General features: G+C 43.9%; 1 protein-coding gene across 7 annotated transcripts in view; it reads left to right on the top strand.

Moving 5' to 3' along the window:
• Nucleotides 1-27,239, top strand: part of STIM1 (stromal interaction molecule 1) — a 165,146-nt gene that overhangs the window by 93,244 nt on the left and 44,663 nt on the right. For all 7 annotated transcript variants that reach the window (XM_039525521.1, XM_039525511.1, XM_039525502.1 and 4 more), the window contains 3 exons: nt 2,964-3,078; nt 9,918-10,029; nt 12,507-12,622. In XM_039525521.1, coding sequence (XP_039381455.1) covers nt 2,964-3,078; nt 9,918-10,029; nt 12,507-12,622 — 343 coding nt within the window. The remainder of the gene's footprint in view (nt 1-2,963; nt 3,079-9,917; nt 10,030-12,506; nt 12,623-27,239) is intronic.

Here is a 27,239-nt window from a genome sequence, read left to right as displayed (position 1 = left end):
AAGGCATCCTTTGAAAACTGGAAGTCAAATCCTACTGACAAAAATAGAAAGGAGCATAAATTCTGTCAAGTGTAAAAGTATAATTAGGCAGGCCAAAAATTTTTTGAAGAGCAACTGGCAAAAGACTCAAAAGCCAACAGCAAAAAGTTAAAGTACACCAAAAGGAGGAAGTCTGCCAAACAATAAGTGAGGCCACTGGACGATCAAGATGCTAAAAGAGTACTCAAGGAAGATAATATGGCCATTGCAGAGAAGCTAAAAGTATTCTTTGCAGCCCTTTTCATTGCAGAGGATGTGAGGGAGATTCCCACACCTGAGCCATTCTTTGTAGGTGACAAATCCAAGGAACTATCCCAGATTGAGGTGTCAGTAGATGAGGTTTGGAACAAACTGATAAATTAAACAGTAATAAGTCACCAGGACCAGATGGGATTCACCCAAGAGTTCTGAAGGAACTCAAATCTGAAATTGGAGAACTATCAACTATGGTATGTAACCTATCACTTAAATCAACTTCTGTACCAGATGACTGGAGGATAGCTAACGTGGCTAATGTGACACCAATTTTTGAAAAATGCTCCTGAGCTGATCCCTCCAATCCGGGCCAATAAGCCTAACTTCACTCCTAAAGAACAGAATTCTCAAACACATAGATGAACACAATTGGTTGCTGAAGAGCCAACTCAGTATTACAATAGCTGTACTCCTGGGTGAATTCAGAATCGTACTTGCTGACGTTAGTGATAAAAATATGTTTTTACTGCTTTTTATGACTCTTTTTAGCTCTGCAGAGCCAACCTCCAGTCTTCATCAGTGTCTAATACCTGATTGCCTCTGGCACTGCTGGTGAGAAGACACTGGCAGGCTATCTTAGCATCAGCTCTTTGGCCTGTGACTCCAGTATTGAAGAGAGGATCCACTTTGGATGACCTTGATTTTAGAATCCAGGACTGAGGATTTCTTATTAAGTCTGTGCCTACAGTGGTGTAGCTTTTGGAAACTGGTTTAAAGTTGGTTATGTTCTAGTGGTGGATTGGTAATTTGTTCAGTGTTTTGATTTACAGAAAAACAGGAATAAAAATTGCAGAGTTGGGTTAAATGCATAGTAACATGTCTGCTTTAAGGGGTCACATTATCTAATTGTAGGTACCTAATAATATAGTCAGGCATTTTGTGCCCTTGCTAGATGAATTGCCACTGGTCTTGTACACTTGCTTTTGTTTATTCACAATAATATGTTCCGTCAGGCAGTGCCTGTAGACCATATTAATGTCCATGCATTCGCAGTCATGTCCGGTTGTGCCTGCAGTTGCTAGTTTTACACGTGCAGCTGAGGCCTATCTTTTTGAAAACATAGCTCTTGCTTTCCAACTGCTCTGTGTGAGCTTTGAAGCAAAGCAGGAAAGAGGCTCCAGGGAAGAGCTTTTGGGAAGTAAAGCTGGAATTCTGTGGGCAACTTGACCCTAGAGATTTGATAGTAAAGTCTCTGACATACCAGATCTGTATTTCCAGTGTCTGAGATGATATCTGGGTCAGTTGACAGAGACCTGCAAATCAAAACTGGTCAAAGTCACATTTATATTTTTGTCCTGTTACACTGGAGTACACCTCTACCCCGATATAACGCTGTCCTCGGGAGCCAAAAAATCTTACCGCATTCTAGGTGAAACCACGTTCTATTGAATTTGCTTTGGTCCTCCGAGTGCGCAGCCCCCCCCCCAGAGCACTGCTTTACCGCGTTATATCCGAATTTGTGTTATATCGAGTTGCGTTATATCGGGATAGAGGTGTAGTTTACATTTCTTGCTATGGCATACAGGAGAATGCCTGAGGCACTGTAATCCAAAGAAAAGAAAAGGTTGGAGTCCAAAAAGCCTGAATAGTTTTCCATATTAATTTAAAAATATATTTCCTTTCGTTTGCAAGTATTTTATTGGATACAACCTGATTTGCCCTCCCACAAATAGAACTTTCCAAATGCACTTGAGGGGATGTTCGTGTTTAGCCAATTCAGCATACCCTGTCCAGAGCAGGGATGAGTAATACTTCTGTAGCAATCCTTTTGAAACACACTAACTTGATGCTACTGAGTCTGAGTTTTTGCCAAGTTCAGTTCAATGTCTTTCATTCTCAAAATGAAGTTCTCCTGGTTAGTTTTCTCAGGGGGCTCCAGAAAAGTTGAATATATCAAGGGAGTAACAGATCACCAAATCCTCTTCTTCCTTGGCTGTTTCTGTTGATTAGGTGGTTTTAAATATTGCTGATTGGGTCAAAGGTCTCTTGTGTACCTTACTGGTATGATATAAATCATTGCTGGTAAAATGTGCAGATGACACAACATTTAGTGGATGGTAAATGATAGCTTGTATATAGTGCAATCTGGATCACTTGGGCTCAGTTGAACAATACAGCCGAATGCAAGATCCTACATCTAGGAACAAAGAGTTTGGGGCATACTTAAAAGATGTGACACTCTGTGCAGTGAGACTGAACTTAGGGATATTGGTAGGCAAGCGAGCATCGGCTCCTAACTAAGGGGGTGTAAACGTCCACTGTTGGGGGTTCGCCCCTCCGTGGGGCGGCTGGGAGCCAGGCCGCCTCACTACACAAGTCCCAGTGAGCTGGTGAATTAATTCAAGACTGGGTGTTTTTCTAAGAGAGATGAGATAACACAAATAGAATCCTCGAAATGTAGGGCTGGAAGGACCTCAAGAGGTCAAGTCCAGTCCCCTGTACTGAGGCAGGACCAGTTATACTTAGACCATCCCTGACAGGTGTTTGTCCAACCTGCTCTTAAAAAAACTCAATGAAGTGGTTTCCAACCCAACTTCCTTTGGAAGTTGAGTGTTTGCTGCAAAAATTACTGGGTGATTTTCTATTGTTTGTGTTATGCAGGATGTCTGACTAAACGGTCATTAAAAATCTATGAATTAATGACTAACCCCTTTGTATTCTTTTCCTAGTTCCTGAGGGAAGACTTAAATTATCATGACCCAACAGTCAAACACAGCACCTTCCATGGGGAGGATAAACTCATCAGCGTGGAAGATCTCTGGAAGTCATGGAAAACGTCCGAAGGTAAAAATTCTCATATCTAAACACTGATGCATCCATTTTGTTTGTATTTTCGGCAGAAAGATCATGGTTGGTTCCAGCCTCTTCTGTCACTTTTTGCATGGACTTAGTTTTCCAGAGGGATAAGAGGAGCACAAATAAAATATCCAGAGTAGTCCATTGAAGCAGAAAATTGAGTGTGTACAGAGAACAACAATACAGTTGCATTCAGCACCTTAGTAACAGCCAGATAATAAGAGAGAAACCCCACAGAAATCATCTAAATGTGAGGACTGTTAGACGGTGGAATTGATTTCTGAGGAAGTATTGATAGCTCCATTGCTTGAGACATTTCAAATTAGACTGGACAGACACTAGAATTGTATCCTTTAGAGCATGTGTTCACAGAAACAAGTAGGAAACCAGTGTGGCTTCTGGAAAACAAGTAGGTATTTATCTGTTCCCTAAGGCTGTTTCTGTACTAGCTGAAACTTCGGAGTGGTCTTTAAAGATAGCCCCATAGTGCTCATTACAATAATCCCGTTGGCAGATCACAATGACATAAATGGCCATGGAAAGGGCCACATTAGAGAGCTGGCCATAAGCTTCTAGTTTACTGTATACGCAGGAAGAAAAAGGCATTTCTGCTCACCAGTAATGCCTCGTGCTGCTGGGTTAATTGGGATCAAGAAAACACTTCTAGATCGCATACTGCCTTCACAAAGGGTGTGAGCACCTCCTGAATAATATACAGATGCCTCTTCTGCCGTTCTTTGCAAATACTTCCCCTGCCTTCCTTTATGATATGGCTCTGGATGTTGTCACTATTATTGCCTCATCCACCTCAAGGGGCTGTTAAATCTGAAATTTAACAATGACAGTGAAAATGTCAACATTAACCATGCCATTACTGAGAATGTTAGCAGAAGCATCCAGCTAACTGTGTGTATCCCACAGTCTTGAACTGCCTTTAATGGGGACAGAATCCCCATGTGTTCTTAGTCCAGCTACCCAAACCTCCAGCTTCCCTGACATCTCCGAGTCATAAATACTGGAGCTGATCAGAAATTTTTTTATGCTGATTTGTCAGAAAATGCTGATTTGTCAAAATTGAAATGTTCCACAGGAATGTGTCGGTTTCAACAAAACTTTCAAAAGAAGCCAGGCATGTTTCCATCAGAAACCTGCTTGGTTTCCTGCCCACCTCCCTGGCTCCTCAGCTGCCGGGCTGCTGGGCTCCCCAGACTGCCAGACTCCCTGCCTGATGGGCTGCTGCGGTGCGTGGGGCTCCCAAGCTCACCAGCTGTCCTAGAGCCTGGGTTCCCAGACTCCTTGCTTGATGAGTTGCCAGGGCTTTGGGCAGCTCAGGGAAATTGGGAGCACTTCAAAAAGATCAAAATGAAATGTCACGATGTTTTCCTAACCAAACTTCAGCTTCCTGTTTTGAGGGACACTTGGAAATGTTTATGTAGTTTGTGTTCTAGTTCAGAACAATATATATTTTTTTCTCTCTCAATCAATCAGTAAGTTTGGAATTTCCTAAGGAATGGAAATTCCAGTTTCTGGCCAGCTCTAATAAATACAGAAATCTGCATTACCCAACAATGAAAAGGCGAGGGCAATGTAGAATAAGTGGAATTTAATATTGAAACGCGGGGCCATTCTGCTGACTTTATCATGCGTTGTTTATTGAATTTAAAATCTCCATTTTTAATTTAAGTGAAGCTCCCACAGAGTTTCTAGACGGAGAGTCCATGCAGTGTGCCACATGCAGCCAGCTTGTCGCAGAATATGTGCCTTGACAAAGGTTGTAATTTATAACACATATATCCTCCTCCCACTCCTTCCTCCTTAGTCCATTCATGCCCTTCTATCATCCTGCCTTTGCACCTGGAACAGCCTTCTCTGCCATCCATCCTCTCCTCCCCTCCGCCAAGTCCCTTATTAAAATCCACCCGTCGGGCAGTTTCATAAACTCATTAAAGTAATACTTCTTCAAGTAATCTTCTGATCACTTTATTGACAACTTCCAAACCTTTCAGCTTCTCAGCCTCGTCCTGTTTCTTTTATGTCTGGCTTGTTTCATTTACATTATAAATTCTTTGGGGCAGGGAGCATCTCTGTCTTCAAAGTGCGGTGTTGACATGTGTCTTTATATAAATTATAATTTAAAAACAACAACTGGTTTCATTATCCCTTATGGTCTCTGAGGAGCAACTTAATAAGTCACCAACAGCGTACATGAGTCTGTGGTACTGGAAAATGAAGCAATGACATGCATGAATGTGGAATCACTTTTCTAGGTTCCAAATTACAACCAACTGGAAATTCTCTCTGGAGAAAAGTGTTGGGAGAAGAACAGAAGAATGGGGTATTTATTTAAAAAAAAATTGAATTGTTTGGTTCCCTGTCCCATTTGTTTTATTCTTCTGTTCACTAAGGTGGCCAATATGTTTAAAACTTCTTGTCCAAAGCACTTTAAAAATCAGATTGATTCCTACAGGGCACTTTGTCTTCTGTATGTCCGAGGAAAGCCTGACATTAGAAATATTTATTCTATTGTATCGTTGTTTACAAATGGCTTTGCCTAAGTGTATCTGAATGGCCGTTTAAACTCAGAAGCTCTTAAGTGCTGGAACATCCTAGGATGCTCTCAAGATACGTTACTCCGTTGTTTTGATTTCTTCTTTTTCCTGAAACACATTTTAAGTAGCATTTCCTTAAAATGTTTCTGTTACGTGATTTTTCCCCTGGCTCAATTGGGCTTAGTTATCTCTTCAGTTTTTCTGCTGCAACATGCCTCATCTTGTTAATAAAATATGAAATGGTTAGTTTCCAAGGTTATTCTCATTCTCATACGGAGGCTAATCCCTCTGAGCATGGACTTCTTTTGAATTCATTAGTACATCCATTGTGGAAGACTGGTAGAATCAGGCCCACAAAGAAGCCTGTGCTTTCTTGGTGCAATTGTCAGGTGAAAGATGGCTTTGAAATGGTGTGGTAGGAGTCTCTCGCTGACTTGACGCCCAGAGCAGATTTGTTCCGTTTACAAATTAAATGCTTTTTTAAACTGCCATCTCTGCAGATTCTGCTGAGGTCTGAAAATCAAACTGTTCTTTTTGCCTTTTACACTGTCACCAGAACTAAAGATTCTTCAGCTTTTAGCTTTGAAGTTCAGACAGAATAGACTCCAGTTCACTCTCCTATAGCTTTGTTGACTCTGGACTGCTTCTTAGACAGTTCCTCTAAGAAAACAAAGACAAGACAGGTACATAATGTCCAAAGGAAAGACTAAAATAGGTCGCTTCTGAGGAAACCAGGGGCTTGAATTCATGTAAACATACCCAATGACCAGTGTTTTAAGCAGATGATGATCAACTGTTTAGGTGAGCTTAGATGTGAGGAACCAAAAAATGTCTCCCAAAGAGAGCAGAGCTGGCAATACAGCAGCCATGAGGGGGAAACTGCCTTCAATACAGTAAAAAAGCTCCATTTAGCTGAGGGCAGCACTACCAGTAAGGCAGGTATTTGCCACGCTCTCTGGTGAGGAGGTTTAACAGCACAGAATTTGGAGCGATAAGAATTCAGCTGGGCACAGGCCCAAGAGTGGGGATCTACTTTCTACTGTAAGCAAGAATGACTTCGTATTTCTAGCAATTTTCTTGTGTTGGAGGCTGCAGTTCCTCTCCTTGTAGGTAGGAGGTGCAGAGAAGAAGGCTGTAAATCTGAAGTAGATTTGTATTTGCCTCTTTGACAGCAGAACCAGTATCCAAATAAGCATTAAATTTTGTCTTGATTTTTTTTTTTTAAATAAAAGGAGATTTAAAGTGGGCATTGATACTCATTCCAGCCCCTCGTGATGCTTACTAGTAGAGATTAGAAGGCTTTGGTATTTAACACCAGGTTCTTAAGATCCAGTTTTAATTTCTAATTCCCTTGGGTGTGTTCATGCTTGATAGTTGCCAGATGTAAAGGGAATGTTTTATGGCCCACAGTCTGGCTTCCATCATGTCTAGTATCTAAATTAATGCCGTAAGAGAGTTTTCTTAAACTGGTGGGGTTTACTGTCATGGTTCGTGCTGCTTTGTATCTCTCTGTACTGACAATCCCGTGAGATTGCATTAAAACTATATCCCCTTCCTCTGGCTCCCCATATTAGACTCTAGCTTCTGTCAAACAAGGGAATTCCCACCCTGTCAGGCCTTCTCTCCAGCTGGAAGTATTCATCTCCTCTGAGGGAAGTGGAAGATGTTCTTACATTCTTATGCATCCATTCAAAGTTAGGGAGCTGAGGTATACATTACTGTTGGTATTAGTTGACTATTGACTTCAATGTAATAGAACCATTTCAGACCAGAGGTGAAGTAGGCTGTGGTAACTAGTTAGAGATCTAAAAACACTGTGTATGAGAGATCTCTTCTGAAGTCTTGGATAGAAGAATGTGCAATAGTCATAACCAATTGAAGCAATGATTGGACAGCAAATAGAGGATCCTGTTTGAATGATTTGGGATTTATCTCAATGCCACTGGATGAACCAGGCAGATGCTGTATGCAGGCTACACTAGACATATCAGAGTAAAGCAAACACCCACTCACCCCTGGCTAATGCTTGTATTGCTGCTTGACTTTTTTCTGTTTTATCAGTGTCACTGGGGTACAATCAAGATTAAAGGCAAGAGAGGAAACTAATTTTGTAGGCCAAAATTTTCCACTGTCCACTTATTTTGGAGTCTTCTGATATCAAGCTGCGTCTACATGAATGCACCTAAAATTAGTCGACACGGTTTTCAAAGTTGGGGCCAAAGAAACTCCCTCCAGAAGCCTAGCAAAGCATGTGAAGGAGGTGAAGAAAGCACTAGACAAGTGCCAGTGATTTCGTCCAGCAAAGCAGTTTCACGGACCATTTTTAATCTGTCTCCTGAGTGCTTTGTATCGCGGCTTTTGAGAGCCTCTCAGCTTCCAATTGTTATGATAAAGCCACAAACGCTGCTGCCTAGGAGTTGGGATTGTGCTGTAATGCACACAGTGAGGAAATCGAACACGATCTTTGCCAAGAGCGGTTTCAGACTGCTGGTATATCTGATTCTGTCCTCCTCCTCCTCCAATGAGTTGTAATTGTGGTGTAAAATCCCCCCCACCCCCGGAAGGTTTATTGCCTTAGATAGCTGTTGGGGAAAGTGACAGTTTTGGGACATTGTATGCTGGTTCCTGTTTGTCCTAAATCTTCTGCAGCAGACTTATCATATATACAGGACAGACTATGAAAAATCATCACACAACCAAAGATGTTACAGGCTAAAAAAAAACCTATAAGGTCACCTAGCCAATTCCCACGTGACATTTTGCAGGTCTTCATCTAGTTACTTAAGGTGGCTTATCTGTGTGTGCAGTGCTGCCAGATTTGCTCCATGTTTCCAGGGGGATGATGGGCTTGTCAGGTGCATCCTAGCACTCCTAATACAGCTTCCTCGAAATGTGCTGCTCAGACATACGAGCAGCCTTCCAGCAATGAAGGATTTAAACCCTTGTCTCCGAGCTCACCTTCTCCTTGGCTTCAAAGCATGCTCTGCCTCACCCAGTCTCAGTCAAGGAGGTTTATTTCTTTAGCATAGGTTATCAGACAAACAGAAAACTGACTTAACTGCATCCTGGGCCCCAGGCTTCAGGGCCACCCCTCTCAGGAGTCTCCGGCACACCAGCTCCCTAGCCTCAGCCAGCTCCGGTCCCTTCTTGGAGCAGAAGCCACCTGGCTGCTTCCCTGAGCCCTTGTTCCAGGGACCCACCACATGTTCTAGTTCCACTCCAGTGTGACTTTCCCTCTCCAGGCTCAGTCCTTACTCCTGCTGACTAGCAGCCCTTTATAGGCTCAGGTGTAACCCAGCCCTCTAGTTAGCTGGAGTGGGCTCACCTGCCCCAGGCCAGGGGGGCTGGGCTTTATCTGTCTACAGGGATCAGCTACCCTGTGACAACCCTCCACAGCTTTTATCTTTACTGTGCAGAAGGAGAAAGGGAGGGATGCAGCAGGGGAAGCTACTGTCCTGGGGTGTTGGGTATGATGCTCTATATAAATATATCAGAGGGATTAATATCAGGGAGGGAGAGGAATTATTTAAGCTTAGTACCAATGTGGACACAAGAACAAATGGATGTAAACTGGACACTAGGAAGTTTAGACTTGAAATCAGACGAAGGTTTCTAAGCATTAGAGGAGCGAAGTTCTGGAACAGCCTTCCAAGGGGAGTAGTGGGGGCAAAAGACATATCTGGCTTCAAGACTAAGCTTGATAAGTTTATGGAAGGGATGGTATGATGGGATAGCCTAATTTTGGCAATTAATTTTGGCAATTGATCTTTGATTATCAACAGGTAAGTATGCCCAGTGGTCTATGATGGGATGTTAGATGGGGTGGAATCTGAGTTACTGCAGAGAATTCTTTCCTGGGTGCTGGCGGGTGAGTCTTGCCCACATGCTCAGGGGTTAACTGATCACCATATTTGGGGTCGGGAAGGAATTTTCCTCCAGGGCAGATTGGCAGAGGCCCTGGAGGTTTTTCGCCTTCCTCTGCAGCGTGGGGCATGAGTCGTTTGCTGGAGGATTCTCTGCAGCTTGAGGTCTTCAAACCACAATTTGAAGACTTCAGTAACTCAGACATAGGTTAGGGGTTTGTTATAGAAGTGGATGGGTAGGATTCTGTGGCCTGCGTTGTGCAGGAGGTCAGACTAGATGATCATAATGGTCCCTTCTGACCTTAGAGTCTATGAGTCTATGAAGATAGCAGATGTGTTGGTGCTGCCAGCTGACTGAGTTTCAGCTCCACAAGAAAAGGATTCAGCTGTTTGGTTTTTTTGTCTTCCCTTGCAGTGTATAACTGGACAGTTGATGAGGTGGTGCAGTGGCTAATCACCTATGTAGAACTGCCACAGTACGAAGAAACCTTCAGGAAACTGCAGCTCAGTGGACATGCCATGCCCAGGTTAGTGCCGATTGCATCTTCTCACTTACGTGTGTGTGTGTGAGAGAGAGAGAGAGAGAAGAACATATTTATGGGATTAAATAATGGCAGGTGAAATTCCTCCTGGAGCAGAGGGGCCAGCACAAGGCCTGCACCACTTAAGGCCTGTTCTGAGGATTTATAAGGTGCATAGGCTTTGCACTGGCCCTCTGCACAGAGATGAGTAAGAGGATGTGAGCTGAAGGAAAGGAGAGGGTGTGATATGCTCTAGGGGGAGTTCGGGTAGGGCAAGAACTTGCGGGGAAAAGGTTATACTTTACCACATGGGAGACACTGACCTGAATCCCAGATTTCATCTCTCTCTCCTGCAGTCAACAAGACCTGGCTACACCATAGGGGAAGTATGACCTTGTGGTTAAAGCCTGGAATACGACAAATCAGATGTGGATTCAGTTCCTGGCTCCCTCTGTTACCTGGGGCAACTCGCTGAATCTCAGTTTCCCATCTGTAAAATGTGGATAATCTTTCTTTTCTCCCACCCTGTATCTGACTTGTCTGTGGGGCAAGGACTATCTCTTATGTGTGTGTACAGTACTTAGCGCAGTTCTGCCCTCACCAAAGGCTCGTAAGCAAAGTAATCTGTCATGGGATAAGAGGGAAGATTCATTCATTCAGTAACTGGTTAAAAGATAGGACACAAAGGGTAGGACTAAACGGTCAGTTTTCAGAACGGAGAGAGGTAAATTGTGGTGTCCCCCATATTCATAAATGATCTGGAAAAAGGGGCAAACAGGGAGGTGGGAAAACTTGCAGATGATACAAAACTACTCAGGATAGTTAAGTCCAAAGCAGACTGCGAAGAGTTACAGAGGGATCTCAAAGGGCAACAAAATGGCAGATGAAATTCAATGTTGATAAATGCAAGGTAATGCGTGTTGGACAACGTAATCCCAGCTATACATACAAAATGATGAGATCTAAATTAGCTGTTACCACTCAAGAAAGATCTTGGCATCATTGTGGATAGTTCTCTGAAAACATCCACTCAGTGTGCAGCAGTGGTCAAAAAAGCAAACAGAATGTTAGGAACCATTAGGAAAGAGAGAGATAATATGATAGACAATATCATAATGCTGTTATATAAATCCAGGGTATGCCCACACCTTGAATACAGCGTGCAGTTCTGGTCACCCTGTCTTAAAAAAGCTATATTAGAATTGGAAAAGGTACAGAGAAGGGCAACAAAAATGATTAGGGGTCTGGAATACCCTTCCGTATGAGGAGAGATTAAAAAGACTGGGCTTTTAAGCTTGTAAAAGAGACAACTAAGGGGGGATGTGGTAGAGGTCTATAAAATCATGGCTATGTGGAGAAAGTGAATCAGGAAGTGTTATTTACCCCTTCACACAACATAAGAACCAGATCTCACCAAATGAAATGAATAGGCAGCAAGTTTAAAACAAACAAAAGGAAGTATTGTTTCATACAATGCACAGTCAGCCTGTGGAACTCATTGCCAGGGGATATTGTGAAGGCCAAAACTATGTAACAGGTTTCAAAAAAGATCTAGATTAGTTCATGAAGGATAGGTCCATCAGTGGTTATTAGCCAAGACGGTCAGGGATACTACCCCATGCCTAACGTGTCCTTCGCCTCTGTTTGCCAGCAACTGGGAGTGGATGACAGGGGATGGATCACTTGAGGATGACCTGTTCTGTTCATTCCCTTTGGGGCACCTGGCACTGGCCACTGTCGGAAGACAGGACACTGGGCTGGATGGACCATTGGTCTGACCCAGTCTGGCCATTATGTTCCTATGCCCTGGTCTTGGGTGGGGCCTCTAGGTACTCTAGTAATACAAATAACAAACAAGAGCTGCGGAATCTCATTCTGCTCAACAGAAACACTTGCTGTTGGATTAGGAGTGGGGCTAACAGACGGAAACCCCCTAGGCCATCCTTCCTAGCAAGGGGCCTGTAGGCAGGGTGGGGAGAAGGTGGTGTAAGTGGTCATAAAATAAGGCTTCTGTGGCAGTGCATGTTTTGCTCCAAAGCCTGGGCGTGCTGATCTGATCAGGTTTTCTCCCATCTGGGAGATCTCTCCTGTGTTGGCTGTGCAAAGGATGAGGTGCCAGTTGCCAGCTATATGGAGCTGAGGAAGCAGCCGATGGATGGTGTGGCCAGATAGAGATTCGGGTGGGTCTGGGGGGAAATGCCTTTGAGTTCCAGGTTTAACTGAAAAAAATGGCACTTGTCACTTTCTGAATCTTGTGCTAATACCCACTTGATTGCCAAGGAAGCTGTTTTTTAAATATCTGGCCTGCTTCAAAGGCTGAATTTTGAGTTCTCTAAGGGTCTTCCACCTGCCTTGGTACCTGAGAGGACAGTGCCCTGGTCCTGTTCATTGTATTTCTCCTCCAAGAGCTCAGGCTCTGGTATCCTTATCCCATTGCCATTTCCAGATTGAAATGTGACCGCTTGCTCTTTTTTTCCCTGTAGGTTAGCGATAAACAACGCCACCATGATGGGAACTGTACTGAAAATGACTGATCGGAGCCACAGGCAGAAGCTGCAGCTGAAAGCCCTGGACACAGTGCTGTTCGGACCTCCTCTCTGTGAGTAATGCTGCAGAGCTGGCTCGTTAGAGAAGGGTGGAAGGAATCCACCCATTCCAGACGGTGTCTAGGATGTACCTAGTGCAGGTGAAACCAAACTGTTCCCTACCAAAGTTCATGTAGGTAACTTGCTAATAGCCTGATTTGCACAAAATGGAAGCAGAGCTACCAACATATTAACTATGGAGGTGCAGCCCTGAAGACTACAGGTCCCAGAATGCAATCCTGCATTTTTATCGACTTGGACACTGACTGTAACAGAAATGAAGCATTGCATGCTGGACCCACAGTCTCTGTGGGCTACACCTCGTATTCAGTGGAACAACAGTTTGGAACACACTGTAGAATTCTGAGGTCTGCATCTGATCTCTGGGTAAATCTCTTATTTTCTCTGTTTTGGAATGCAGCTGCCATGTATCCTTGCTTGAAAGAGCTTGTCATGTTGTCACAGCACTATAATATCAGTGGGGCGGAAGCAAAACAGCCTGATCTTGGATGAGGAAAACAGCAGTGCAGATTACTTGAGCAGACATTTTAGACTGCTGGGAATTGAGTTCTTGTCATGCCATACCAACTAACGGTGTCTGTGGAGCTGGAAATCTGGTTGATGTGCATTGTGTTTCCTCTCTTCCAGTTTGTTTGTTTTTTTGTACTCATTTTCCCTTTCTCGTTATTTATTTCTGTACAATCGCACGTAGGGTACATCTGCACAGCAATTCAACGCTTTAGCTGGCTTGGGCTGCAGAATTGCCATGGAGACTTTCAGGCTTGGGGTGGAGCCTGGGTTCTGGGGCCTCCCACCCCCTCATGGGTCCCACAGCTCAGGCTCCTGTGTGAGCCTGAACATCTACACTGCTGTTTTACAGCCCAAGTCAGCTGGTGCAGGCCAGCTGCGGGTGTTTAATTTCAGTGTAGACTTGCCCCTAGAGGCCCCGCAGCGATGAAGGCCCCATTTTGCCAGGCACTGTACAAACGCAAAATAAGAGAGAGTTTTTCTGTTCCCTTTTTCATCTTTTCCCTTCTATTACATATCAGTATCTATTGCTCTGTGCTGGCTACATTAGCCCTGCTCCTTTTTAACCCAGTAGGTGTTGTCTGTCTTCCCCACTTACCCTTCTTGTACCTTCCAGGGAGAAGTTGGGGCTTCCTGATCCATTCTCCTGTCCCGATCTAAGTTTTCTCTCAGAGTGCAAATGCAGCCAGCATTCTCTTTCCAGTGATTTTGGGGCAGGTCTTCAGTGAGAGTTGCCTTAGTGCAAGCCCTGCCTGCCCAGAAATCAGCCGAGTTGAGGTTTGCTACCTGCTGGATGAGATTTAAACTGTGTGATTTAAACAGATTCATTTGATCCAACAGGCCTCTCTTGTACAGTTAGCAGAACAGCCAGTTCTGCTCCCAAATGTTAAAAAAGTCTGATTCTGAGACAGTTCTGCTTTCATTATTTCTACTGAGTTTATGTTCTAAGGTTGAAATTTTTGATAGTGGTCAGTGGCATTGCAGACTAATGGTTAGAGCAGGGACTCCTGGGTTGAATTTCTAGTGGAACCACTGATTTAAGATGTGCACTTGAACATGTTAATCTCTGTGCCTGACTTTCCCCATTTCTGAACTGGAGATAACTGACAACATATCAGTTTTAGGAGAATGAATGTTTGCAAAGGGCTTTTAGATTGTCTGATGAAAGGGGTTTTTTAAGTGCAAAGTGAATGCTGCATTATTCTTAGCCATTAATGCAAGCATTAGCATCACCCTCATTTGTGATATTCCATCCTGCTAAAATGGCCATAATAGCATTGTAATGCTGAGTCCTTTCTGCGCTCAGACTGCTGTACAAACACTAGTGAATGCGATGATTGCAGTATTTGAATAGACAAAGGTCAGCATGTCTCTGGTACAGAACTTGCGGTTAGGAATTGTCACTGGGTAAATGGATGGAGGCAATACCTTGGAAATGATTAACAATTGAAATAAAGAATAAAACCTGGCTAATTTAATAGAATGTTCCAGGTTAAAACTGCATTTTATATACTTAGGGAGCTATTTATCTAGAACTAATTCCCAAAGGGTTGCAAAGCTGCCAGGTTTGAACAGACATCAGTGATTAGCTGTGTTTCAGGAAGTGCTTGGCCACCAGTTAAATTGTAAAGTGGGTGTTTGCCCACTGCTGGATTTAGTGAATTCAAAGGAATTACTATTACGCACCAAGTTTCCTTTTTGTCAGTCAAATAAAGGTGTTCTCCCACAACAGCTACATCCCCTGGCAGTGTGAAACTGCCAACCAGTAGGATGAGGTTTGTGGGTGCAGGAGACAGAACTTCCTGGAGTGGGATCAGGACTATGGAACTCGCTGCCAGATGAACCAAGGCTGAGTAATCTGACCCCATTCAGAGCTACATGCAAAACCCACCTCTTTGTTCAGGCTGTCGTGCTTGGGCAGCCTCACTTTCATTCATATGGTTGACCAAAACACAGTGCTTGCTTCTTATCTGCAGACAAGGAAAAGGGAAACGCTCACTGAAGACATTCTGATATTGCCGTGCTTGGGGCCACATAAGAATTTAGGAGGACTGGAAAAGCCACAGTCTGGATTAGACAAATGTAGCTTCCCACTTCAATCACATAAGGCCAAAGCCATAAAAAATCTCTGTGGAGTGGAGATTTCGAGAGGGATGATACAGTGTTTGCTCATTAAGGCAGAACGTATTTGGCTGGAATTTTCCAGTCCTTGATGCCAGAAGTTTGTTCAGTAGTGAAACTATGAAATCTGATGCAGAGGCTCCAGCAGACTCCTGGTCACCTATGGCTTGTCCAGCATGGCTACCGCTGGGTAGATCCTTGGGATTTGATGATGACTGAACTTGACTTGCTGTATGTGTTATATTATAAACCAACCCCCGCATTGTCCCTGTTGCAAAATCATGGTCCTGTGCTTAATCAGAGTGTTGAAAAATGAGGGAGAAGAGGAAAGTGCCATAAAGTAACACAAACGTGGCAAAGATGCTTTGGGGGTTCCATAAATGCAGTTGGTTTAAGCATCAGTTTGGCTGCGGATCTCATAGTATGTAAATAAAACTGTACCAGAAAGATTGATTTTTGGAATGCACAACAGAGGAGGAAGTGAACTGCTGGCTTGCATGTTACCTTGAGAAGGTAAAGTTCCGATATATCTAATGTGACATAGGGAAGAGAGTTAACTTGTTGGTGAATTTATAAGATACTTTAGCTTGTTTCTTTAAGAGCTATTGTCAAGGGAATAGAACAGTGTCAGACAGCAGTGGTCACTTCATGAGCATACGTTTACATAGCACCTTTTCTCCCAAAGGATCCGAAAGCACTTCTCAGACTTGGGAGTCACTCCAGCCACCCCTGGGGTGGACAACAACAGGGGCCGAATACCTTATTTTATTTCATGAGCTCTGTGTCTTGCATGCTGAATATGGTCCCTGATCCAAGGAGTTTCCAGGTCATAAAGACTTCCATATTTAAGTGAAGTTATATGGGGAGTTTAGGGATACAGAGTGTAATTAACCAATTAGGATTTTAGCTAGGACGCCAGCATTAATATCCCTACTCTTGTGAAAAGAACCATAAGATTTTTAATCACCACAAGCAGTTAAAAAATTGGATTTATGTCTCCTCCCACAAAAAATTGCCCTTTGTACCACGCAGTTCCATTGTCAGAACTGGCTTGAGAGACGAGTGCACCCTGCTGAATTACCTACTCTAGGCTTTCTTTGGAGGCTGCCCAGCCAAGTACTAATTAGGCCTGACCCTGCAAAGCTTGTGAAATCTTAAGATATTTACTTGAATAAATATTTCTCTGGTTCCATTTGCTAGGGCTGATAGGCATCTTGTGTCATTCAGGTCACAGTTACAAAAGTACGTAAGCCATACTAGGTCACCAGGTAAGCCTCACGTACATCTTCACTGCCATACTAATACTCATGCTAACTTTGGTGATCTGCTAGGACTGGAGGAACAGATTCCACAGGAGAGAAGTCTGTTATGAGAAGGCTCTGCGTCCAGTCCCAGCAGCAGCGACAGCATCCCAGCCAATCTCAGCTGCTGCGATGGGACATACAGAACAAGGCAAAGGTCCCAGCCCGAGACCCTGCGATAATGTTCTGTTACTGTGATTTGTTTCCTCTTACAGCAGATTATTAATGGAGATGCGCACTTCAGATGCTAGTGCAGCTGTTTGTTGTTCCATTGCTGCTCTCAGCTCCTGTGGACCCTGCTGGGAAATGAATAATTCCCAGAAGGTGGTCATCACCATTCAAGTTCAAGCCTTAATTGAATAATTGGCTGAAATAGAAAGGCGGTTCCTGCGCCAATCAAAGCAGCAGCTTATCCATAAAAGGACAGGTTTTTAAACCAGAATATTGCACGTGTCAGAATATTTGTTAGTTTCTGCATGGCCTGATATTTTTTCTTTTTATTAAATGTTTATTCCATAAGTATCATCCATCTGAGATAGACCAGTCCAGATTTCCTTTGGTTTAAATTTCAATGAAGCTATCTTTTTCTATAATAATTAAAAGCATATTTGGCAAGTAGTTTGATGGCTGTTGGGAAGTTATTTGCTTAAAGCAATAGAATTTATTAACCAAATATAAAATTCATTATCACTCCCACATGTACCGTCCACTTTAAATATTTACACTCAAGTGAGTTGTGTTTAGATTACCTGCACCTACACTGAACAGCAGCATCGAGCTGAGCCCCATTAATAATCCTGTAAATGACTTCTTTGCTTAAAAATCCATTAGCTTTATTATATTGTTCTGTCAGAGTTCATGACAGCAACTACAGTAAAATAACCTGTAACTTGAAGTGCCTTTGAAGAAACAGTAACTATGAAACTAACAGTGACCAAGGGAGAGGTAGAATTGTAAGGCCTGTGTTATGATGCCCTATTTTCACATGCATGGGTCAGTATGTTAAAATTTTAGCCTCCCGAGGAAAGGAATTAAGAGAGGTCATGATAGAGGTATGTATATAGAATATTGAACTAGATAAATTCATGGAGGATAGGTCCATCAATGGCTATTAGCCAGGATGGACAGGAATGGTGTCCCTAGCCTCTGTTTGCCAGAAGCTGGGAATGAGCGACAGGGGCCATTCTTATGTTCTTATGGGTGCTCCAGTTACATGTTCTCATAATATCAATGTCTCTGCAGGTTTTATACTCCCACCCAGCATTGTAGTAACCATGCACCTTCTGTATAAAATTGATATCAGTAGCAAAGACCCTAGTGGACTTTATGGAGTCTCTCACACGTTTTCTTCTGTGGGGTAAAACTCTGATTGGGACTTTTTAAAAATATTAATTTACTTTTACTGTTTATTTTTTAAGCTTGATTTGTTTCTGAGATTTTTGTTGTTGTTTTGGCTTGGTTGGAGGTGGGTGGCATGAGTTGGTTGGGTTTTTTGGTTAGAAGGGGTGTCAGTGTTGTCACTGTCTTATGGTGGAAAGACCTTTTCGAAGAGGAAGGTAAAGACAGACTCTGGATTTGCCTAATCTCTTCTGGAAGTTTGTCCCGTAGCTGGATTTTCTCAGCCAATAATGTTGTGTCCTCAAATCTCTGATGAGGGACATAAGTTTTCAAGTACATAAAAGATTGTTGGAAAGAGGAGGGACAAAAATTATTCTTGTTAACCTCTGAGGATAGGATAAGAAGCAATGGGCTTAAATTGCAGCAAGGGAGGTTTAGCTTGGACATTAGGAAGAACTTCCTGTCCGGGTGGTTAAGCACTGGAATAAATTGCCTAGGGAGGTTTTGGAATTGCCATAATCAGAAGTATTTAAGAATAGGTTAGACACGCACCTGTCAGAAACGGTCTAGTTATTACTTAGTCCTGCCTTGAGTAGTGCAGGGGACTGGACTAGATGATCTCTCAAGGTCCCTTCCAGTCCTACGCTTCTATGCTTCTTTGATTCTATAATATAAGAATAAGGAGACATATGAAATTAAGAGAATAAATTCAAAATAGATAAAAGGAAATATTTTTTTACACAACACACAATTCTCCTATGTCAAGTATCAGAGGGGTAGCCGTATTAGTCTGGTTCTGTAGAAGCAGCAAAGAATCCTGTGGCACCTTATACACTAACAGACGTTTTGCAGCATGAGCTTTCGTGGGTGAATACCCACTTCTTCGGATGCAAGCTTGCATCCGAAGAAGTGGGTATTCACCCACGAAAGCTCATGCTTGCAAAGCGTCTGTTAGTCTATAAGGTGCCACAGGATTCTTTGCTAATTCTCCTATGGAACTTACTGCCAACAAGAGATCATCAAGGTCAAGAGTTTAGGAGAATTCCACTTCTCTCTGTAGATGAGAACATTCACAGTTACATTAGAAAGGATTTAAACCTTTTTTTTTTTTTAAGAAGAGCTCTAAGCCCTCATCATTCAGTGCATAAGCAAACTACTGACAAGCTGAAGAAGGAACTAGGCTATTCCATAACTGTGTGCTGTGAGGTTTAGTTTAACATCAGGTACTGGTCACTATCAGAGACAGGTACTGGACTACCTGGACTGATCTGGTATGGCAGTTCCCCTGTTCCTGTGCGTTGTGTGTTTCACTACAGCATTAAATCACTTTTAAATTAAGCAGCCAGTGTAGCATTTAGTGCACATAGTCCTTATTTTTGTATTGTCACTTCTTATACAAGTCTCTCTAAAATTACTGAGTTAGAAATGTCCCAGTGCTTTTTTATTTTTAAGAGATGATTTTTGTGTCTTGGATTTTTATTTGGAGAATGCGTTTACATCCTCTATAGCTTGATTCAATTTTTAAACAGAGCCAGCATTTGTCCAGTGTGTAGTTGAAACCCTCTAGTTACTTCATGCGCTTTATTTCCGTGAGTCAGTATGTACTGTGCATTTCTAATGCTGTAACAAAAGAAAAAAAAGAGTAATAGCTGGATTAGAAATCAAGAACATAGAACTAATTAACTCCTGGTTTTCCTGCTGCTAAATGCAGCCAAGTTGCTCTGAGTTTCTGGATCTGATTCAGCTTCATCCCTCTCAATATTGAAGCCAAATTCAGAAAGTTACTACAATGTAGCAGGAGTGTTCTTAATCATGGCCCCAGTTCGTCCTATTCCATTATTCCTAGCTGGAGTATTCCGGCGACCAGCCTGCTTTGAACACTCTAATTAGCAGGAGTGTGCTGGGCAGTTAAATATTCACTTGTGGGGACAAATTCTTTGTGGTGTTCCAACCTGTACTCTTGGGGGAATTCTGCGCCAAAAAAATAAAAATTCTGCACACCATATTTTAAAATTCTGCATATTTTATTTGTCAAGATAACACAGTATAATCACACCAGTTTCAATTATTTTGGTAATTTATTTCAAAATACCCATCAGTGTGTGTGTCTGTAACAAAAGATTCAGGGAATGTTTTTTTGACAAATAGATTCCTTATGAGGCATTTTAATAACGTAATAATTCATTTAAACTACAATACAGAAATGTATTTCCCACACCTCTCAGAAGCAGTGCAAAGACTTGGGGGAGTCAGGGTAGCGGAGGGAGAAGGAAGTAATTGCTAGAAAGGAGTCTGGGAATGAACCTGGAGGTTTGTTGGGTGTGAGTAGGAATAGTATGGAACAGTTTGGCTGTTTGTTTGGGGTTTTTTTTTTTGGGGGGGGGGGGAGGGATTGTTAGGGAGTTGGGGAGCTTCCCCCATGCTGATCCTTAGCCTCTCCTATTCAGTCAGACATGTCTGCTTCTGTCTCCGTGTCCCTGCACCCCCACTCAGTCACTCCTCTCCCCCACTTCTTGTGTCTCTGCACCCCTGACTCTCATTCAGCCTGTGGCTAAATGCTGTCACCCCACTAGCTGTTGTATCCCCACTCCAGTCTGTCTCCGCCACTAGCCCTTCTGAACCCCAATCTGTGTGACCCTCCCCAGTGGCCCCATGTGCCCCGCTCTGTCTGTCCATATCCCGTACCTCTGTCTCCTCCCTCTCTGTGGCTGGCTGTTTCAGTCAGTGAGCCAGCAGCCCTCTCTTCTGGCTCCACATCAGCCTCTGGTGGGTGAAAGGTGTAATTGCAGACTTCTCTTCACCTCCCTGTCAGAATCAATTACTCTGCGGGGGAAAACAAATCTGTGGGGGACGTTAATTCTGCGCTTGCACAGTGGCACAAAATTCCTCTAGGAGTAAACCTAGGAAAGTGTCCACAAAGCTGCCCTAATAACTCAGTTAAGGATTGGCATAAGAGAGTCCCTGGCTGGCAGAGAGCCGGTTTAGCCAGCTTTACACCAACCTCTCCCAGTACCCTGTCAGAAGAACACGCTGTGTTCCATCCAGTGATCTTTCACCTTCATGACAACCCATAAGAGTCTGTTTACCAGATAGCATAAATTAGAGCAGTCCAGAAGCTGCTCTAAATTATTCTGGGTACCTAACCACTCCCTAACAGCCTCAGGGATCAGAGAACCATAGTGGTGGCCTAAAGCCATATTTGTTGCTTCCTCTCCATAAGGGCATTGATTAGAGTTGTTGAGGATCTGGCTCTTGGTTTCTGGTTCTCAAGAACTAAGAATTGAAAGGGTTACAGCGTCAGTGAAGTTAAATCATTGCAATCATTTGGAACTGGGCATTTTACCAGCCACTTAAGCAACCTGAGGCCACTATTAATCTTCTGCCAGCAGTCTATGGAAGAATAGAAATTGACATATGAGTGTAGAAGCCCATTACCACAGCAGATTCGGTATGATTTAATCCCAGAAAGTGGACATGTTATAACATTTTGTGTGACTGTGTAGAGTGCTCCACTTTGAGGTACTGAATCAGTCATTGATAATGTGAGCCTTGCTGATCTTGCTTCTTTAAATCAGGAAGAAATTTTCAGTCCCCAAAGGTCTCCCTTCCATCAACCGGGTAAAAAAGCATGAAGAGAAATAGATTTTTATTTTAGCTTGTGTTGCCACACCTTGACGCCTTTCTAGCTCGGGTTACGTGTTTAATTTTGATTAACAGCAGCTTCTTTGTTTTGGAATCAATAACCTGAGAGAGAGGACAGCACCTTGTGAGAGTGAGAGCACAAAAGGAGCAGAGTGGAAGAAGAGAAATGTAGTTGCAATACAGAACAAAGTATACTGGTCTGCGCCTTGCAAATGACGAAGAAACCCAGTGAGAGAGAGTTGTGTTCAATTGGAAACAAAAGCTCTGAGCTACAGAGGCAGAAATCTGCAAAGGAGAAATGCTAAGACTGTCTTCCTTCTTCCACAGAGCTTTCCGCAGCCCGGGTGCAGAATACCTGAAAGCTCTGGTACGCTCTGTAAAGAGGATGGAATCTGAGAGTAGGAAATTATCTCACTATGCTGCCATGGTGATACAACACCCCAAAGGGTCACCTTAATAGCACTGTGTGTATGTAGGACTGTGTTAGAGTAAACACAAGTCTTGGCTGGCAATCAATGGAAAGCCGCCAGCTCTGATGAATGATGCTGATCTAATCATGTTCCATCCCAGAGTTGAGTAGGCTTTGAAAATGGCAACGGAGGAAATAGGAAAATACAAGAAATTAGTTAGTGAAGGCTCTGATGTATAATCAGAATTTCAGAGTATGCCTAAGAAACTGGAAGATTTTCTGCTTCATGGCCAGTTGCTTTGTTTCTTAAGGTCTGTGAAAGGAAATTGACCGGAATAGTCATTGTGGAACAAGCTGTTCCATAATAGCTCCCCATGTGGACACTCTGTTCTGGAATAAAAGTCAGTTAGTTCTGGAATAATTTGTGCACTCCCAAAGCAGAGTAATTATTGTGGAATAAAGTCATTTTTATTCCAGAATAGCTATTCTGATCAATTTCACCATGTAGCTAAGCCCTGAGTGGTTTACAATACTATTGGGGAGGTACTGTGTGTTTGTTTGTTACAGGCATTTATGTGTCAGTCTTCACCATCCTGTTTGGAAGGGCTCTGTATAATTTAAATTGAAGCAAATGCAGTTCCCATGCACAGGGAACTAATACTCATGTATGGAGATATGCCAGCAAATATGTCCCCTGTTGTACATATCTAGTAACACAGGAAGTGTGGTCTTATGTTTAGGACATGGCAGTTGGAGTCAGGAGGCCTTTCTCTGCCACAGACTGGCATGTGTGACGATAGGTGACTCACTGAACTTCTCTTCATTTCTCATCAGTAAAATGGGCCTGGTAATGGTGAGTCCTAACTCATCAATCTTTGCAAATTGCATTGAGAGCCTTGGAAGGAAAGTGCTGTAAGAAGTGTGAGGTATTAAATATGCCAAGGAAACATACTGCACCACCGAGCTGTGTCATGCTCGTGTCAGCTAATCTTTGATGGTAGATACAAAGAAGGAAGTTGGACTTAGGGACTCTGTGGTTACTAATCCCTACCCTCATGGTATCTTTAACTTGCATGCGTGAACAGCCCTCTGATTTCTCCTGGCGGTTCTTGATTTTACACTTCACTTAGTTGAATATAGCTGGGAAGAAACCCTATGGTTCTCATCAGCTGTGCAGCACCTACTAAAATACTGTGCGGAGTACCTAGAAAGTGCATCCAGGGGAGCAGTTCAGAATCTAAATGATAATGCAACTGTAAAATTCAGACTCTCGTAATTGCTAATTTAAGGGAGGTTTTCCATTGTAGAGGAGGGAAACACTGTATCTCTGGAGGAAGGAGCTTATTAAAATGGCTGTCAAGAAAACCCCACTTAACCGATTTAAAAGCAAATTAGTGTGCTTAGTGTCTGCACGTGTGTGAACAGGTGAGTGGCATGTACCACTGGGGGGGAATTACACATGAGTCATGGCAAATAGTGGTGATCATGCACTTTATCAAAACTCATTACGTCTGAAGTTTCCCTTGCCTTCCTCCCCCCATGCACTTCTTCCTCCCCCTTACAAAGGCCGTCTTTGTGGAGCCCATCTGGAGAGGCCAGAGCAATGCTTCTACCCAGAGGCTGCTTGGGCCACCAAAGGGGTGACACATCTTTAGATTTCAAAACCTCAGGGTCTTCCACAGCATTTGCCATGGTGACACAATTACTGTCCTGTGTCTGAATGTCGACACTGATGGGCAAGCACACAAAACAGGAGGGTAAATTAACTCACAGGTTTCAAACGTACAGTATGATGCCTGTGGGCTAGATCTTTGATCTGTGATCCTTTGAATTACTGCCTTGGCAAGCAGTGACTCACACTCATTCTCCTTTGCTGGGATTAATAGGACCAACGGGGCGGGGGCGGGGAGGAAGCTGGTACAAATTACTGGGGCCCGGCGGTCATTGGCCCTGTTTAGCCGGTCCACTCTTGCTGGGGGGTCTGAACCCGCTCTCGGCGGCCCTGGGGATTAACTAGGGGAGACCATTTTGGTAACCTCAGTTCTCCTTCTTGTGGCAACCACGCTAAAGCAAGGAACAGATTATAGAAACCAAAAAGGCCCTTTGTTTAGAATGACTTTGCTACCTCTGAATTTTCCTGGTATCTTCTCTTTGGAGAGCATACAACTGAAAAAGCAGGACTCGTTGTCAAATGCTAAGGACTCTTGGCAGCTGGAAATATAAAATAATTCAGAGATGAAAGATACAAATCCAGGGTGCGGCTAGTAAACTAGATACTTCACTGGTGCAACACACACAGCCTCGGGCTAAGGAGAGTCTAGAATTTGGCTGGCAAGGCATCAGTAATGGAAAATTACTGGGAAAGTAGCTATCAAGAATGGTGAAAGGAAACTGAAAAGGGGAGGAAGGATTAAGCAATTGAGTGTGGGTGGAAAGTAGAATAATAGATGTGAAAATTCTGCCTTGCAGTTCTGGTCTACTAGATAAAAGGGATTAGGAACAAGATACCTGCAGAAACTTGGCAGAATTTAGTGCACTGCACTTCTTGGGAAGGGGATGTTGTGGTTAACTGGCCTGCCTGGGAGTTAAAGTCAGTGTTAATCTGAATTATTTCACTGATTTTGTGAGTGAATATGTTAAATGGATGATTACATTTTTCCATGCCGATGAAACTCCTCCATGGCCTTGGTTTATGGAGGCTTGTATTACTGTTGTCAGAGACCAGGATGTGGGCAGCTGAGCCAGTGGCTGGAGCTGGAGTAGACAGCCAAGAATGGGAGCCCGAGGTTAGAAGCCAGGAATCCAAGCCAAGGGCCAGAACCGGGTTACGTGGAGCGAGAGAGGGCAGGAGCAGGGCTGGGTCCGAGGCAGAGGCAGGAGCTATCTCAGCCATGGGCAAATGCAGAGAGCAGCCACCAAATTGCTGCTGGGCTTAAGAGCCAGTCTGCTGACTCTTCCAACCAGTCAGGTGGCGTAGCCTGTCAGGCAGCCTCCTGCAGGCCAGCTGGGCTCGTCGATCAGGGACTGGCTCTGCTACATGCCCTGTTCCTGCGTTAAGAGAATGCAAGAGAATGGAGGTGGTTGGTTCTGGAGCTCTTGGAGCCATTCATATGGTTGCATCTGCATGATTATTGTTGTTAAATCTTTTAGCTAAAGCTTATATGTACAGAAGCTTAATATGCCTGAGGCCTGGTCTACACTACGACTTTAGGGTGAATTTAGCAGCGTTAGCTTGATTTAACCCTGGACCCGGCCACACAACGAAAAACCCTTTTTTTCTACTTAAAGGGCTCTTTAAATTGATTTCTTTACTCCACCTCCAATGAGGGGATTAGCGCTGAAATCGGCCTCGCCGGGTCGAATTTGGGATAGTGTGGATGCAATTCGACGGTATTGGCCTCCGGGAGCTATCCCAGAGTGCTCCGTTGTGACCGCTCTGGACAGCACTCTCAGCTCAGATGCACTGGCCAGGTAGACAGGAAAAGGCCCACGAACTTTTGAATTTCATTTCCTGTTTGGCCAGCGTGTTTGCAGAGCTCATCAGCATGATGTGCACGTTGTCCAGCCCGTACTTTGTGAGATGTCTATGACCATGTCCCTCTCATCACCGCGCTGCCGTCGCCTCCTCACCTGGTTTTGCGTGAAACAATTGTCTGCCGTTGCTCTGGTGGAGGGAGGGGCGACTGACGACATAGCTTACAGGGAATTAAAATCAACAAAAGAGGTGGCTTTGCATCAAGGAGAAACACAAACAACTGTCACACAGAATGGCCCCCTCAAGGATTGAACTCAAAATCCAGGGTTTAGCAGGCCATTGATTTCACAAAACAAATCGGGTCAATTTCTTGTTTTGATCCATCTATCTTTTACATCATAGGCCATCAGCAGACGGTGCAGTATGACTGCAAACCATCATCATCTCCTGGGTGCTCGGCAGAAGATTCTGTATTACGATTGCTAGCCATCATCATCTCCTGGCTGCTCGCCAGAAGATGGTGCAGTAGGACTGCTAGCCATCATCATCTCCTGGCTGCTCGCCAGAAGATGGGAATGACCTGGTTGAGTCACTCCCATGTCTGCTCAGGCGCCCCTGACCAATTTCACCAAGGTCGGCTAAAAGAGCACCCAGGAATATGACAACGATGGCTACCAATCGTAATGCACCGTCTTTGCCAAAAGGCAATGAGCTGGTGCTCTGTAGCAATGCAGTCCCACGTCTGCCAGCACCCAGGAGACGTATGGTGACGGTGAGCTGAGCGGGCTCCATGCTTGCCGTGGTATGGTGTCTGCTCAGGTAACCCAGGAAAAAAGGTGCGGAACGATTGTCTGCCGTTGCTTTCACGGAGGGAGAAAGGGAGGGAGAGGGGGGCCTGACGACATGTACCCAGAACCACCCGCGACACTGTTTTTGCCCCATCGGGCATTGGGATCTCAACCCAGAATCCCAATGGGCAGCGGAGACTGCTGGAACTGTGGGATAGCTACTCACAGCTACCCACAGTGCAACGCTCTGGAATTTGATGCTAGCCTTGGTACTGTGGACGCAGTCCGCTGACTTAATGCACGTAGAGCATTTTGTGTGGGGACACACACAATCAACTGTATAAAAATGATTTCTAAAAAACAGACTTCTATAAATTTGACTTAATTTTGTAGTGTAGGCATACCCTTAGAAATAGCTAAGATAAAAGTGGCCAGCAGACAGTCTTGGGATGGGAGGATACCTATATAAGTGCTGGTCTACACTGGGGGGGGAAATCTATCTAAGATACACAACTTCAGCTACGCGAAGTCAAAGTATCTTGGTTCGACTTACCTGGCCATCCTCACAGCGGCAAGTCGACCGCTGCGGCTCCCCTGTCGACTCCGCTTACTCCTCCTGCCGAGGTGGAGTATGGGCATCGATTTGGGGATCGATTTATCGTGTCTAGATGAGATGCGATAAATCGATCCCCAATAGATCGATTACTACCCTCCCGGCGGGTAGTGTAGACGTGGCCTAAGACTGGAAGATTAATCAGATTTACTTGGGCTTATTGATGATCTATTTTCAGGGCCGGCTCTAGGTTTTTTGCTGCCCCAAGCAAAGTAATTTTTGGCTGCCCCCCACCCCAGCCCTGGGCTCCCCCCTGCACTCCCCTGCTGCCCCAGCCCTGGGCTCCCCCAGCCCCACCCACACCACCTACCACCCCATCTCTGGGCTCCCTCCTTTCTCCCCCACCAGTGCCCTTTTGTAATTATGTAACAAATATTATTATTCCCTTATCCAACTCTTGACAGAAACAAATCGAC

The sequence above is a fragment of the Mauremys reevesii genome, linkage group 1 (genome assembly GCF_016161935.1).
Source record: "Mauremys reevesii isolate NIE-2019 linkage group 1, ASM1616193v1, whole genome shotgun sequence".
NCBI classification, from domain to species: Eukaryota; Metazoa; Chordata; order Testudines; family Geoemydidae; genus Mauremys; species Mauremys reevesii.
This window is presented reverse-complemented; position numbering and strand designations above follow the sequence as displayed.